Raw genomic sequence first — 17683 nt, 5'->3', positions numbered from 1 at the left:
AATACTTGAAGACAAATGAAAATGCAAACACAACAGTCCAAAATCTGGGATATAACAAAAACTGTTCTAAGAGGGAAGTTTATAGCAATACAGGCCTACCTCAGAAGCAAGAAAAATCCCAAGTAACCTAACCACACATCTAAAGGAACTAAAGAAAGAACAACAAACAAAACCCAAAACCAGCAGAGGGAAGTAAATAATAAAGATTAGAGCAGAAAAAAAACAAAATAAAAACTAAAAATACCAACAAAACAGCTCAGTGAAACCAGGAGCCAGTTCTTTGAAAAGATCAAAAAATTGATAAACCTTTAGCTAGATTCATTAAAAAGAGAGAGAGAGAGAGAGAGAGAGAGAGAGAGAGAGAGAGAGAGAGAGAGGACTCAAAACAATAGAATTTGAACTGGGAGAGATAACAACCAACACCAATGAAATACAAAAGATTGTAAGAGAATATTGTGAAAAATTATATGCTAACAAATGGGACAACCTAGAGGAAATGGATAAATTCCTAGAACATATAAACTGCCAAAATTGAATCAAGAAGAAATAGAAAATTTGAACAGATCGATTACCAGCAATGAAATTGAATCACTAATCAAAAAACTCCCAGCAAACAAAAGTCCAGGACTAGATGCCTTCACAGGTGGATTCTACCAAACATTTAAAGAAGAGTTAATACCTATTCTTCTCAAACTATTCCAAAAAATAGAAGAGGAAGGAAAACTTCTTAATTCATTCTACAAATCCAGCATTACTCTGACACCAAAACTAGATAAAGACACTACGAAAAAAGAGAACTACAGGCCAATACCTCTGTTGAACATAGATGCAAACATCCTCAACTAAATATTAGCAAACCAAACCCAATGATACTTTAAAAAATCATGCACCACAGGGGCACCTGGATGGCTCAGTCGGTAAAGTGTCTGACTTCAGTTCAGGTCATGATCTCACAGTTCGTGAGTTTGAGCCCTGCATCGGGCTCTGTGCTGACAGCTTAGAGCCTGGAGCCTGCTTTGAATTCTGTGTCTCCCTCTCTTTCTGTTCCAACCCTGCTCATGCTCTGTCTCTCTCTCTCTCTCTCTCTCTCTCTCTCTCTCTCTCCTTCAAAAATAAATAAAAACATTTAAAAAAAATTAAAAAAAATCATGTACCACAATCCAGTGGGATTTTTTCTTGGGATGCAAGAGTGGTTCAGTGAGATTCATCATATCATTAAAAGAAGGGATAAAAAATCATTTCAATAGATGCAGAAAAAGCATTTTCTAAAGTAGAAGATCCATTCATGATAAAAAAAAAAAAACTCAAAAAATAGGATTAGAGGGAACACCACAACATATTAAAGGCCATATATGAAAAACCCACAGCTAACATTTCACTCAGTGGCAAAAAATGGAGAGCGTTTTTCCCCTAAGGTGAAGAACAAGATGGGGAAGTCCACTCTTCCCGCTCATATTTAACAAGTACTGGAATGCCTATCCATAGCGATCAGAAAAGAAGAAGGAAGAAAAGGCATCCAAATTGGTAAGGAAGAAATAAAACTTTCACTATTTGCAGGCAACATGATACTATATATAAAAAACCTTAAAGACTCCATCTAAAAACTACCAGAACTGATAAATGAATTCAGTGAGGTTGTAGGGTACCAAATCAACATACAGAAATTCATGGTATTTTTATTTACTAATAGTGAAGCAACAGAAAGAAAAGTTAAGATAGCAATCCCATTTACAGTTGCACCAAAGGTAATAAAATACCTAAGAATAAATTTAACCAAGGAGGTGAAAGACTTGTATTCTATAAAATACAGAATACATATTTTTAGAAAACTATAAAATGTTGGTAAAAGATATTTAAGATGACACAAACAAATGGATGACACAAACTGATGCTCATGGGTCAGAAGAATAAATATTGTAACAGTGTCCTTACTGCCCAAAGCAGTCTACAGATTTAATGCAATCCCTATCAAAATATCAACAACATTTTTCACAGAACTATAACAAATAGTCCTAAAATTTGCATGGAACCACAGAAGACCCCAAATAGCCAAAACAATCTTGAAAAAGCAAAGCAAAGCTGGAGGTGTCACAATTCCAGACTTCAAGTTTTTACAAAGCTGTAATAATCAAAACAGTATGGTACTGGCACAAAAATAGGCACATAGATCGTTGGAACAGAATAGGGAGCCCAGAAATAAGCCCATGTTTATATGGTCAATTAATGTTTGAGAAAGGAGGAAAGAATACACAATGAGAAAAAGCCTCTTCATAAATGGTGTTGAGAAAACTAAACAGCAACATGCAAAAGAATGAAACTAGACCACTGGCTTACACCATACACAAAGATAAATTCAAAAGGACCTAAATGTGAGACATGAAACCATAAAAATCCTAGAAGAGAGCACAGGCAGTAACTTCTCTGACATCGGACATAGCAACTTTTTCTAGATTTGTCTCCCAAGGCAAGGGAAGAAAAAACAGAAACAAAACTGTTGCGACTACATCAAATAAAAAGCTTCTGTACAGCAAAGGCAATAATGAACAAAACTAAAAACTTACAGAGTGGGAGAAGATATTTGCAAGTGACATATTTGATAAAGGGTTAGTATCCAAAATACTAAGAACTTATATAAAGAACTTATATATAAAGAACTTATATATAAAGAATATAAAGAACTTATATATAAAGGATATAAAGAACTATATATAAAGAACTTATATATAAAGAATATAAAGAACTTATATAACTCAACACCCAAAAAACAAATAATTCAATTAAAAAGTGGGCAGATGAGAGGCACCTGGGTGGCTCAGTTGGTTGAATGTCCGACTCTTGGTTTCCACTCAGGTCATGATCTCAGGTTCATGGAATCAAGCCCTGCATCAGGCTCTGTGCTGACAGTGTGGAGCCTGCTTAGGATTCTTTCTCCCCCTCTCTTTCTGTCCCTTCCCCGCTTGTGCTCTCTCTCAATATAAATAAATAAAGATTTTTTAAAAAGTGAGCAGACGACATAAACAGACATTTCTCCAGAGAAGACATCCAGATGGTCAACAGATACATGAAAAGATGCTCACATCACTGATCTTCAGGGGAATGCAAATCAGAACCACAATGAGATATCACCTCACACTTGTCAAAATGGCTAAAATCAATAACACAAGAAACAAAAGGTGTTGGTGTTCCTATTTCTCCAAATAGGAACCCTCTTGCACTGTTGGTGGGAATGCAAACTGGCACAGCCACTTTGGAAAACAGTATGGAGATTCCTCAGAAAGTTAAAAAATCGAGCTACCCTACAATCTAGTAATCACAGTACTGAGTATTTGCCCCCAAAAATGGAAAAACATTAATTTAAAGGCATACATGCACCCTTATGTGTATTGCAGCATTACTTACACTAGCCAAATTATGGGAGCAGCCCAAGTGTCCATCAACTGATGAGTGAATAGAGAAATGGTATATACATATAATGGAATATTATTTAGCCACAAAAAAGAATGCAGTTTTGCCATTTGCAACAACATGCATGGAGCTAGAGAGTATAATTAATGCTAAGTAGCCAGTCAGAAAAAGACAAATACTATATTATTTTACTCATATGTGGAATTTGGGAAACAAAAACAAATGATCAAAGGAAAAAAAGGAAAGAAAGAGAGACAAACCAAGAAGTAGAAACTTAACTAAGCAGAGAACAAATTGATGGTTACCACAGAGCAGGTGGGTTGCGGGCATTGGGTGAAACACATGAAGGGTATTAAGAGTACACTTACCATGATGAGCACTGACTAATGTACAGAACTGTGGAGTCACTATATTGTACACCTGAAACTAATATGACACTGTATGTTAACTATCCTGGAATTAAAAGAAAAAACTTAGTGGAAGAATTTGTATTATTAAAGAAATGGCTGTCAACATTTACAAAGCATTCAGATTTTTAAAGCTTGTATTTCTAAAGGATAAGATTTTATGTAAATTTTGAAAAATCTTACTTTAAATGATAAGGTACTATCCAAAATGTATTTGTATATTAACAAAGTCAAGTTTTTTTTTTTTTTTTTTTTTTTTTTTTTTTTTTTTTTTTTTTTTTTTAAGGTGAAAAATTCTTCACATTGTGCTCTATTCTTTAGGTTTATTGTAGGGAAGGAAGAAATTCCCACACATTCTTACTCACCAGAAGCGGCATATGCAAAAGTGGAACAGAAGACACAGAAACATGAGGAAAAGCCAAGAAGAATGAATGTAATTGCTCTAATCAGGAAACTTGTGGATTCAGTGTAAGTTCTTTATCTTGATACTTAGCACACTTTGTCACTGTTTTCTATGATATTTGTACCATGTCAAAGTGTTTTTGTTTTCTTTTCAGTGATGATGTATTTTTTTTTTGCAAAGAACAATGCATAGAGTTTTATAAAAGGCACATAATAGCAAGTCAATGTTATTTATTATTTTTGTCTGGACTATAGACCATCATATGGTCTTTTTAATAGATTTATGTGAACTTATAATAGTTTTCTGTGTCTAACTAGGCAGAGTTGCAGGAGGCTGGAATGGGGAACTTCGGGAAACAGATTAATATGTGCTAATCAAATATGCTAAGTGTAGGAAGGAGAAAGAAAAGTTCTGGGAGAGATTCAAGAAGATATAGATACAAGGAGCAAACCTTAAGTAAAGGGTTTTGTTTTTGTTTTTGTTTTTGCAAGAGTGGAAATGTTCACTACTTTAGAAATGGAATAAGATAACTTTATTTGTATATTATACAAATAAGTCTGAATTTCATACAAATATTTGTATCTCTAGTATAGATATTGAAGAAAATTAATTTAATGATTTAAAATTAGAACATTAGTTAATAAAAATAATGTTGGTAGTGATATTTGAGAGAGTATCGAATGAATAACCAATAAAGAAAGTTAGACATCGGTTATAGGAAGCTGAAGTGGGAATCAGAAGACCTATGTTAGACTCTCATTTTACCCCTTGCTGGCTTTGTGACTTTGGGCAAGTGATTTAACCACTCTGGATCCTAAAGTGCTCATCTGTTAACTTGGGTTAACTATCTTTGTTAAGGAATGTTGTATGCATTAAATGAAATAACATGTGAGTGGCCTCACATACGTGAGCACAGTGTAGGTACTCAGAATTTTTACTGAATTTAGAGTTTGTCTTCATTTTAGTATACACCACATGCAGAAGGTAAGAGGCAAGGAAGGAATAACAGATGGCAGGAATAATTGTGGTAGTGAACTTTTTAAAAGAATTTTATGTATATCTTTTTTTCTTGTTTTGATTTTTTCATCATGATAAGTATACTCCTTAATCCCCCATTACCTGTTTCATCCATCCCCCGATTCCCCCATTCACCTCCCCTCTAGTAACCATCAGTTTGTTCTCTATAGTTAAGAAACTGTTTTTTGGTTTTTCTCTTTTTCCTTTTTTTCCCCTTAGCTCATTTATTTTTTTGTTTCCTAAATTCCACATATGTGCAATATCATATGGCTAAATAATATTGCACTGTGTGTGTACACACATACACACATACATACATACCGCCTCGATGAACGGCTGCTCCCATAATTTGGCTACTGTAAATACCATTGCAATACACATAGAAGTGCATATATCCCTTTGAATTAGTGTTTTTGTAATTTTGGGTTAAATATCCAGTGGTGTGATTGGTAGTGAACTTCTTTTTTTTTTTTTTTTTTTTTTTAGAAATAGGGGCATTATTTCTTAACGTTTATTTATTTTTTTTGGGACAGAGAGAGACAGGGCATGAATGGGGGAGGGGCAGAGAGAGAGGGAGACACTGAATCGGAAGCAGGCTCCAGGCTCTGAGCCATCAGCCCAGAGCCTGACGCGGGGCTCGAACTCATGGACCGTGAGATCGTGACCCGGGCTGAAGTCGGACGCTTACCCGACTGAGCCACCCAGGCGCCCCGTGAACTTCTTAAGTAAGTTCAAAATAGTTATGAATCACCTAAGTGGAGAAAAGAGAGAGGGAATCCCTATTCATGGAAATCATGTTCACCAAGAATCAGAGGGAAGTGCAGAGAATGTATTATGTGGATGAATGATACCTTGGGTATCAGAGCTAATCAGGTCGTGGTAGAACTTGTCAGAGTACCCACTGCTGTGAAAGCAGATGCAGGGTAATGCATAAGCAGAGCAGGTAAGACAGGAGATGGGGAGTCCAGGTTTTGAGAAGTTTTAAGAACAAACTAAGGAAAGATTAAATGACAGTATAGCTGCTATCAGAATTTAACTTCACTAGCAAAGAGAGTTTAACAATCTGTGTAGTTCCAGTAGCACTGGCTGAAGAATGTCTTTGAAGAGGACACTTAGAAGTATGAAGAGTGATGGTTTACATACGGCCACCCTTCTCTGATTTACCTCTTTTAGGCTCCAGCTTTAAGCCCTCAACTTCACATGGCCAGACATGTCCCATCATTCTAATGACATAAGGGCTACGGTCAGTAGGAACTACTGCTGTCATCCTTGTGTATGAAAGGCTGCCTGCATACTGCAGCTGTGGCTCAGAATTGGATTTCCCAAAAGGTTTTGCTAATCAGTTTGCAAATGGAATTAGAGAGACCTTGAGCCAGAATATTACTCTACAAATTATTATCAACAAGAAAGTTAATGTAACCATGAAGATAATTAACTGTAGTCTGCAAGAGTTATAAAGACTACTCATTTTGGAACATGAATTCTTCAGAGGGAAAGGGGGAGAGCTAGACCCATGTTAGATATGTTACTTACTTTTTTAAGCCTTGAGTGAATGTATATATAGTCCTGGAGTCAGCATCTTCAGTGTCTTGAACAGTAGTCTTCCTTGCAGAAAGGTTTACTAAACACAAGAGAACCAAGTGGTTTGTAGTCAAATCACAAATAACCTACTTTTGAATTCCCACATGATCTATTTCTATATTTATTTTTAAAATTGCATTTTGAATTCTAATACTCTATCATGTTTCTTTTCCAGATGTTTTCTTTCAAATATAATTAAGTATACATTCCAGTAACCTGAGCACTTTCCATTATGATTTTTGCTCAAGTACTGACTTCATGGATGATTTATGACTGTTATGCTCTACAGTAAGCAACTTAAAGCTTCCAAAAGATTTGGCAGAGTATAGAGATAATATATACATATTTTTCATACTTAGTCACAAATATTTACCAATGTTTTTTCTGTTCCACATTTAAGTATTTTGACTGCAGTCACATATTTTATGCACTGTGTCAAATGCTGAACTGCAAAGAACAAAAAATCTGTTATATTTGCTTTTTTATGTCCCAAGAAACCAAAAGATGTATGCATTTAAATACAAGTAGGTAATATTTTCTCCTTTTTAGGTTATAGAGTTTTAAGCACATATATACACATACACATATATAAACACATAATTTGTTATTTGTGTTTTATTTCAGATGTAAGCATGGACCAAGGCATAGATGTTGCAAACACTATGAAGATAATTGCATCTCTTATTGCATTAAAGTAAGTATATGAAAATATCACTTTATTCGCTGCAGGAAATATGTATAGAAATAACTTTATAATTAAAACATGATTTCAAAGTAAATGGAAAAATTGACAGTAATTGCTATTATGCTTTGCATTTGACTTGAGAAATAAGGAATTTGTGAAAATTAGGTAACAATTTAGCTTTCATTATTCACTTACCAGATCCTTTGTTAAATAATTTTAAAATCCGCTTATTTAAAAATTAGTGTTAAAATTTCAAAGCAGAAGAGAAGCTGAAGCAACCATAGCAAAAAAGACAGAAAAAGAAAGTTATTAAAATTTGTACTTTGGAATGTATTCTCATTAGAATACATTTTAGATCAAGGTCCCTGGAGTATGCTGTGTACTAGTGGGTGAGCAGTCTCATACATACACTGTGCACAAGCTGGTACTTTGGCATTTGGTGTTGGACTTGTAAAGTTGTTACGTTTTTTAAGGCATGGATGTAACTGGAGCATGTCCACAGTTGCTCTATATGAAGGAAGTTAGCTATGCCCACTGGCATAAATTCTTCACTCCGTAATAGTGTAGTAGAGTGTCTCTCCTCGCCCATCCCCCATTCTGTGCCTGTCATCCCCCCATCCTCCATTGCCACCAACTCTGGGACGGAAGTTATTTTAATTGCAGTTAGTCTGGCACAGGTGGCACCATCTGCTACAAGTTCTTTGGTTGTGGATGGGGCTCTCACAATCCTGATACTTCAAAAAGTTTATGTTCTTTCTTATAATGTCTTATCCCCACTCAGTTGATGATGAGAAGAGCAGAGTTGTACAGCATCCCCAACAGGTAGCCTTCCGGGGGAGCCTCGGTGGCTCAATAGGTTAGGTGTCTGTCTTCAGCTCAGGTCATGATCTCGCAGTTCGGTTTGTGGGTTCAAGCCTTGCGTTGGGCTCTGTGTTGACAGCTTGGAACCTGGAGCCTGCTTTGGATTCTGAGTCTCCCTTTCTTTCTGCGCACCCCCCCCCTCCTCAAAAATAAATTTTAAAAGGTTAAATTTTTTTTAAATAATAATAATAATAATTAAAAAAAAAAAAGACAGCCTCTCAGCAGTCATTCTGGGAGAGAGGGATTGTATCACATTAGTGCTTATGAACATGAGTGCCTGTGATCTAATGTTGATGGTGGCATTTGCCTAAGCCAACACTTACCTTAGAGTCCCCAAGGATATGACCAGAGGTTAAAGCAGTAGAGTATTTTTTCACTTGTGCAGTGGTTTCTGATACACTGCTTCTAAATCTGATTTTCTGCCCCACTTTTAAAATGGGGAGGAGAGTAACGTTGCTGGCAGCCTCAGGGTCTGCCAGCTCCCAGAGAGTCATTATTTCCTCCAACTGGACGTACTGCTAATTCAAGGGAAGACTTCAGGAGGGTAACTAAGAGAAATATTCTGATTAAATCAGATGTATTTGATAAAGTTTGGGAAGAGGGGAAGTGATATTAAAAATTATCTGGGAATGTTACGGAGAATTACTGAGGATTGAAGAAATCTAGTCATTGTGTCAGCAAATGTGTACCAACACTGTAAACTTGGCAATTTTCATATAAATTGGAGTAATATGTCTGTGAATGTAAAATTATTTGGAGACCTGTAGGTGAGGAATTTACACCATAAATATAGTAAATATATTTTGACAGTGTACCTCATTATTCCATCAGCTTAGTTACACCACATGTTAAATCATATCCCTGAGGAAATATACAAATTACTTTCCCCTCAACTCACTATGCTCCATTCACACTTTTTGTTGATTCCTCATACCTGCCAGTCTCTGTTTTGTCTTTGTGCTTTCTGTCCAAGCTATCTGAAATGTTTTCATCATGCCAGCTCCTCTTTTCTGTCTGTTTAAATGACACATCCTCCATCGCTTTCCTTATCACCCAATTTAATATAGGCTGCCTGTTAATTTCCCTCCTAGAGTCTTGATTATTTCCTGCATAAACTTACACTAATCTGTAGTTATTTTGTTTGTTCACTGACTTATGTGCTCCTCCTCATGAGCATGAAACTTCATAAACATTCATAAACATGAATTTTTAAAATACTTTTCTTTTAGATAACATTTGGTTTTGTGCTAATAAGAATTTTTCAGTCTGTCAGTAAGAAGTGATGTTTAAATTTCATTTCCCTAAATACTGAAATGAAATTAACCAGCACTAGTCATCCTCTCTGTTCTTTTTTGCCCTATAAAGAGTTGGAGGTGATATGGGAAAATGTTGGCAGCAAGTATGCCTTTGTAGTGCATTTGCTTTTTCAAGTTTTGCTTAGTGTACCTTAAAAGCTACCGATTCTTAGAGATGTTTTGGCCTGACACAGTTGAGCATAGAAATAAAAACCTAGGTATAATTTTTTTTTCTGGAAAATTCTTTTAACCTGATCATTTAACAAGTTGATACCAAAGGTCTAAAAATAAAGTTATTTTTTTCTGTCAAAAGAATTCACACCAGTTATTAAGAAGAGTACACTATTGGGGCGCCTGGGTGGCTCAGTCAGTTAAGTAAGTGTCTGACTTCGGCTCAGGTCATGAATTCGTGGTTTGTGAGTTTGAGCCCCACGTGGGACTCTGTGATGACAGTTCAGAGTCTGGAGCCTGCTTCAGATTCTGTTTCCCTCTCTCTCTGCCCCTCCCCCACTCACACTCTATGTGTCTCAAAAATAAATAAACATAAAAAAAGAAAAAAAAGAAAAGTACCCTATTAAAATTTCCAAAACACATTGGTTTTGTAAACTATTTTTTTGGAATTTCATTGCTTTTGTTCCTAAAATTCTGTTGTGGTTTAGGAATCATAAATCCTGGTTATTGTTAACAGAATGTCAAGAAATGGAAGTTTGTTGCATAGACAAGTTTGGCCAGTGCTTGTGAGACTTCCAAGGTTTTGAAAATCAAAGAAAGTGTAATCACTGAAAAATTTTACCCTTATTTTAAGGTAATTGTTTTAAAATTATTTGAGGTCTTAGGACTTAATTTTGAAAATGCTTTGATATAAACTTGTGTTATTTATTTATTTATTTTTGAGTTCTGTTTTGATTCTAAACCAGTAAAATTTATATCTGTCAGACTTAAATATTTGGATGTAAATCAGAATTTTATCCCAATTTTCTCTAGGGTTTCATCAGAATGTTTAGCGTGGGATACTTGATCCAGTGCTGCCTCCGAATTCCCTCTGCATTTCGGCATCTGTTTACACAGCCATCCCGGCTATTTTCTCTCTTCTACAATAAAGAAAACTTCCAGCTCGGAGCTTTTCTGGGCTCTTTTGTTAGTATATACAAGGTAAGGCTTTCAGCAGAGGAGAGAAAAATGGGAAATAAATAACATGGCTATTATTGGAATGAGATATGGCCTTAACCCATCTATCATTTTTTAATGCTTCTTTCTGTTGTATTCATAAATGTTTTAATGTCTCCAAGTATATATACAATATATATTGGGAATTGAGGTTGGAAAAATTTCTTTTAAAATGTTATTTAATGTGCTTCAAAGTGTAGATATATTTGCATTTATATATAATATGAAATATTTTCAAAGACTTACTTTTTTTTCAGTAATGTAGATACTGAAAAATTTTAACTTATATTTCTAACATCAAAAATGATATTAATATATCTGGTCTCTTTGTTTTTCTTGATCATACTTACTGAACATAACATCATATGTTATTAATTTAAACATATTTCAGACCCTTTTAGCTGATATCAACACTTGATAGAGCCAGTAAAGATTTTCTGTTGTGACTTATGTAAGAAATGACTTGTTATCCCTCTTTGATATACTCACTATTCCTACTACACTTTCTCAAATAACCATTGTTAACATTCTTCCACCGTTTTGCATGTTCCTATAAACATACCAGCACATGTATAAGCACACACCTAAACACATATGTAAGGATCATCCATGACATAGTATTCTGAAATTTTAAGTAATGGCCTTTTGTTTAATGGGGATCACTCATATATAAGTCATACTACTGACATTTTATTAAACATCTAAAATTTAGACTATAAACCTAAACGTAGTTTCCAAATGGTAAAATATGTTAACTAAGGTTGACTATATGCAAACACACACACATTGTTTTTAAAGTGAAAATAATAATAATAATAATAGTGCAGGGAAACTTGAATTCTGGAGTCATTTTGGGTAAGATGGTTATGTATCATTTTATGTAAAAGTTTATTTATATAAGGTACATATAGGGGAAGTATTTTTAAATGGAAAGGAGAACAGTAGTAGCAAATGGTAAGCTATAGTTAATTACTTGTTATGAAATATTACTAACATTGAAAATATTTTCAATAGTTTTGATTAGTAAACATTACTGTCTTTGAATATACAAGAGTTAAATAGGACAGAATATTTGTAACTTTATATGTTCATATTCTTTTTCATTTCTTATGTCGTAGTGTTTATGTTTATTCTTAACATAAACCCTAAGTGTCGCACGTGGATTGTCTCCCAACATTTTTATCCCAAATTGGTTATTCTCCACCATCCTGCATATCTCAGAGCATGTTTCATTTGTTTGCTTTAATTTCTGTTACTATTTATTTGCTCAGGTAATACAAACTAATGGTATTAGACTATAGAAAAATACAACCAGGTCAGAAAATCCCTTATAAAAAAAATGGTACAGTGTGTTCCAAAGCCATATGGGATTTAAAATAAAATTGTCAATGCCATTAACGTCTTTATAAGAATGTAATTGGGAGAAGGGCAGAGCAACAATTCATATTTCTTCAGTGTCTTCTCAGGGAATGGACTCTTTTTTCATTTTGTAATGTTCTTCTTTATTTCTGGTAATATTCCTTGCTCTGAAGTCTACAACGTATGATATTAATATGGCTATTCCAGTTTTCCTTTGATTATATTTGATAGTACATTGTTTCTGTCCTTTTACTTTAGTCTTAACTGTGTCTTCAGTTTAAAGGTTGATTCTTTTAGATGACATGTAGTTGGTTCTTCCTTTTTTATCCAATTTGATAATCTCTGTCTATTAATTGGTATGTTTAAGCTATTTACATTTAATGTACTTTTTGATAATGGTATAGTTTAAATCTACCTCTTGCTAATTGTTTTGTATTTTTTCCATTGTTTTTTTCCTTTTTATTCCTCCTGGATTTTTAAAAAAAATTTATGTATTTAGTTTTTTATTTTTGTTTTTTGTATTTTTGTATTCTATCTTCACTCTTGGCTTACTATTTATACCTCTTTTTTAATTCAGTGACTGCCTTAACATTTATAATAAGCATTTTAAATTCATCAGTTATTGTTTTCAAATATTATGCCACTTCATGTATAGTGTATGACTCTTAGAATACTTTACCTCAAATTCCTCCTTCTCATCCTTTGTGGTATACATTTATCTTTTCATGTGTTATAAACCCCATGATCTATTGTTGCCATTTTTGTTTTAGACCAGGAGTCAGAAAACGTTTTCTGTAATTGGCTAGATGATAACTGTTTCAAGCTTTGTGGCTGATATGGTTAGTCTCTGTCATAACTACTTTACTCTGCTGTTGTAGTGTGAAAGCAACCATAGACAATATATAAATAAAGGAGCATAGTTATGTTCTTTTTTTTTAAAGTTTATTTATTTTTCAAAGAGAGAGAGAGCACAAGTGAGGCAAGGGCAGAGAGAGGGAAGAGAAAGAGAATCCTAAGCAGGCTCTGCACTGTCAGCCCAAAGCCCAACACGGGGCTTGAACTCATGAGCTGTGAAATCATGACCTGACCCAAAGTCAAGAGTTAGACGTTTAACCGACTGAGCCACCCATAGCTATGTTCTAATAAAACTTTGTCACACTTCAATTAGAATTTGATTTTATTTTTACATGTCTCAAAATATTATTTTATTTTATCCATTTTATTTTATCCATTGAGAAGTGTAAAAACATTCTTAGCTCATGAACCACATACAAACAGTTGGCAAGCCAGATTTGGCTAGTGGGCCATATTTTATGACCACTGCTTTAGATAGTTATTTTATTATTATTATTATTATTATTATTATTAATTTTTGATATATAGAGAGAGACAGAGACAGAGCGCTAGCAGAAGAGGGGAAGAGAGAGATGAAGACACAGAATCTGAAGCAGGTTCCAGGCTCTGAACTGTCAGCACAGAGCCCGATGCGGGGCTCAAACTCATGAACCATGAAGTCATGACCTGAGCTGAAGTTGGATGTTTAAATGACTAAGCCACCCAAGCACCCCTTCTTTGATAGTTCTTTTGATAGTTCTTCTTTTGATAGTTTATTTTTATATAAAGAAATGATATTTAAAAAAATGTCTTCTAAGTTTATCTTCATTTTGCCATCTTCAGAGCTCCTCATTTCTTTTTTCAGATCTAAATCTATATTCCTTCTGCCTGCAAAATTACCTTTTACCATTTGTGAAAATTCATCACTTACAGAGCTACTATGTGGGTCTCAGTATTTATCTACCGGAAAAAGTCTTTATTTCACCATTATATTGAAAAATACTTTCTCTGAGTATGGAATTCTGGCTTAGAGTTATAGTGTATTTGATTTTTCTTCTTATTACAGTGGGAGTGATTCTACATCTAGGCAAAGGAAAATTTATGCCTTCATTTTGGAAAATAAATATAAATATTATGTATATTTTTTTTAAAGTTTGTTAAATTTATTTTGATACAGAGAGAGTGCACAAGCAGGGTAGGGACAGAGACAGAGGAGAGAGAGAGAGAATACCAAGCAGGCTTTGCATTGTCAGCACAGAACCCTATGTGGGACTTGATCTCACGAACCGTGAGATCATGAACTAAGCCAAAATCAAGAGTCAGATGCTTAATTGACTGAACCACCCAGGTGCCCTGACAATAAAAATATTATGTATAATTTCTTAATAGAGTCTATCCAGAACAATAACTTTATAACAGGTTATTGTTGATAGTTTTCCAACTCATATATTTAAAATAGTTTGATTTAGATCACCAATTTGCCATCAAGGTCTGCTACTGACTCACTCATTATAGATGTTACATGCATGTTTTCTAGAAATGAAACAACTGAAGTCACTGCATTTTCTTCTTGATGTAGGGTACTAGTTGCTTCCTGCGCTGGGTCAGAAACCTGGATGATGAATTGCATGCTATTATAGCTGGTAAGGCAATGATAACACAAGAGTTACTGCTGTTGCATCAATCCGTGGTAGGAATGACTCAGAAATAGTTTCCAAATTCATCTGATTTCTGTATAACTCTTTTTCTCCATAATAGAATCCCTACTGAGGGACCAGTCTACACATTCTGTATGCGCCAAGTTTAACATACCCAGGCATTCTTGCCATCTGATGTTTTGAAATGGCAATATAATGACTTGGGTATCTGGCCTGCTACAGGCCAGGAATCCTAGGGAGTGTGTTATAAAAGAACACAAAACTCAAAAAATTTGGTGACTAATGGAAGCACAGTTATATTGCTTGAAGCATTCTGGTTTTGCCACTGGCAAGTGACATATATTTTAATCATATATATTTTTATTTTTAAAGAACTTAATTAGTTTCATAAAAATAAGAACTCAAGATTAACATTTTCTGCAAGTACAGCATACATGCTACTTAAGTAAAATTGACAGTTTACAGATATTTATTAGTGATATTCCTGCTACCAGTATTCCGGGTCTCCCTCTGCCTTTGTTTCCCATTTATGGAACAAAGGCAGTACTACGGAGAGAAGTTTGATGATATCACTGAAAGTAATTTGAGCTGTTAGAAGAATTGATTAATAAATATTTTCACTTAAAATGAGAAATGGTATCAATAACCTTTAAAAATTATTTTTGAAAATCATTGTATTTGTCAAGACTACTGTTTTTAAAGTTACATTTAGAATATAAAGTGTCTTTGTAATATATATGTCAAAACTGTGTGTTCCTAACTCTGAAAGTCAATTTCATAATTTAAAAATGTGTGGTATCAAATTCACCTCATTTTAATGTCATCACATATATTACTGTCCTTATTTTTGTATAACAAAGGGCAGTGCTACAAATCAATTGTGTCTTACTTAAGTGAGTGAACATTTCTGAATGACTTAATAACAAAGAAATACTTTGAGATTTGATCAGTTTTGCTTTATTTGTTGTTTCAGGCTTTTTGGCAGGAGTATCAATGATGTTTTATAAAAGTACAACAATTTCCATGTATTTAGCTTCCAAGTTGGTAGAGGTAAGCAAACATCTTGATGCATGCACAGCTCTAAAGGATGTAGAGCCTTCCATATCCCAGTTACAAGGGCTAGTCAGTCCTATAAAAGTACTGACAAAGTCAGTTCTCCTGTTTCTTCTTCTTTCTTTATGTGTGTTATTTTCAAATATACACAAGTGTAGAAAGAATAAAGTAACTAACTCTCGTGTACCTATCATACAGTTTCAACAGTTAACATGTGACCAGTTTATTCCACCTGTACTGTCCCAACCCCACAAGTACTGAATTAACTTAAAGCAAATCCCAGACAACATATCACTTCTTCCATAAATAACTCAAGGTAAAGACTCCTTAAAGACTATGGCTAAAAGGATAAAGACTCCTTAAAAACAAATCAACACTACTACCAAAGTACAATCAAAATACTATTGTCACACATTTAAAAAACCTAGTAATTTAATATTATCATATATCCAATTAGAGCTTATATTCTCATATCTCACAGATATCTTCTGCAATCTGTTTTAATTGGGATCCAAAGTCTCTTTTAGTTTTTAATAGCTACCTCCTCCCCCTAACCCCCTTTCTTTTTTTCCTTGCCATTTATTTGTTGAAGATCTATGTTATTAGTTCTGGGAAATTTCCCACATTTTGGATTTTGCTAATTATATCCTTACTGGTGATACTAATATGTTTCTTTAACCCAAGTGTTTCCTATGAACTGTTTGTTAGATATAGAGGTTTAAGCAATTCAGTTTCAATTTTTAGGGGGTGGAGGGGACAGAAATACTTCATGTTTACTATGTGTATGAATTCCTATTGCATCACATTAGGAAGCACATTAGTTGTGTCTCTTTTTGTGACGCTAAGATTGATCAGTGGGCTCTGTTAATACAACTAACATAAAGCTCCCCATTAGGCTTTCACTTAATTGTTGTAGCACCCATTATTAATCATTACCAGGGTTTATTATTTCATTGAGAGTTGCAAAATGATATTATAACATTATTGTTTCTTCTAATTATTTACTTGTGCAGATTTTTAAAAATCTTTTTTTAATGTTTATTTTTGAGAGAGAGAGAGTCAGAGCATGAGCAGGGGAGGGGCAGAGAGAGAGGGAGACACAGAATCCGAAGCAGGCTCCAGGCTCTGAGCTGTCAGCACAGAACCTGATGCAGGGCTCGAACTCACAAACCATGACATTATGACCTAAGCTGAAGTTGGATGCTTAACCAACTGTGCCATCCAGGTGCCCCATGAGTTCTTTTAAAAAAAAAACTTTTCCCTTTTCAACTGTTTGGTTACTCTGAAATAGTTTGATTTGTTCACAAAGTCATAATAAAATGCTTGATTACTTCCCTTTACTTAACAGTGTTCAGAATGAATTGGCCCCTAACATTCTGCAAAACTGACTTATTTATGAGTCTTTATTTTTAAATGTCATTATGAAGATGTAAATTTTAGAATATTTGGTCTTGTTTCAACCCAGGAATTACACTATCTTTGACCATGAGAGCCTCTTCAAGTTGACTTCTGTTTCTTTTTTATATAATGCCAATATCTCTGATAACTTTCTTGCTTTGTGATAAAACAAAATGGTCCAGGCTCATTTTGGACATTTCCTGCCCTAGAAACAGAATCAGTCTTTTCTCCAATGACCCCTATTCTTTTGGTGGGAAATGGTATTTAGAGACTTCAATTTGGGTACTTGGGTACTTCTTGCTTCTAGGCTAGTTATTATTTTTTGGCCTTCCCAGTAAAAAGAGCTAGAGAATCCTTTTCCCCCCTTTCTTTTTAGAGAAAGAGAAAATAATGAGCATATTGATATTTCTAATTCAAAGTTAAGATTATAGATTTGACTTCATTTTAGAAAAAATTTATCTCTTGGCACAAAAACAGACACTTAGGTCAATGGAACAGAATAGAGAACCCAGAAATGGACCCACAAACGTATGGCCAGCTAATCTTTGACAAAGCAGGAA

At 34.4% G+C, this 17683-nt stretch overlaps 1 protein-coding gene across 2 annotated transcripts in view; it reads left to right on the top strand.

Moving 5' to 3' along the window:
- The window catches only part of TMEM135 (transmembrane protein 135), a 255216-nt gene that overhangs the window by 227354 nt on the left and 10179 nt on the right, over positions 1 to 17683 (top strand). For both annotated transcript variants that reach the window (XM_045038638.1, XM_011286541.4), the window contains 5 exons: positions 4134 to 4280; positions 7438 to 7507; positions 10639 to 10806; positions 14594 to 14657; positions 15646 to 15722. In XM_045038638.1, the coding sequence (XP_044894573.1) occupies positions 4134 to 4280; positions 7438 to 7507; positions 10639 to 10806; positions 14594 to 14657; positions 15646 to 15722 (526 nt within the window). The remainder of the gene's footprint in view (positions 1 to 4133; positions 4281 to 7437; positions 7508 to 10638; positions 10807 to 14593; positions 14658 to 15645; positions 15723 to 17683) is intronic.

The sequence above is a fragment of the Felis catus genome, chromosome D1, assembly GCF_018350175.1.
Source record: "Felis catus isolate Fca126 chromosome D1, F.catus_Fca126_mat1.0, whole genome shotgun sequence".
NCBI lineage: Eukaryota > Metazoa > Chordata > Mammalia > Carnivora > Felidae > Felis > Felis catus.
The sequence above is the reverse complement of the archived record's forward strand: the minus strand, read 5'-3'. Positions and strand labels throughout refer to the sequence as shown.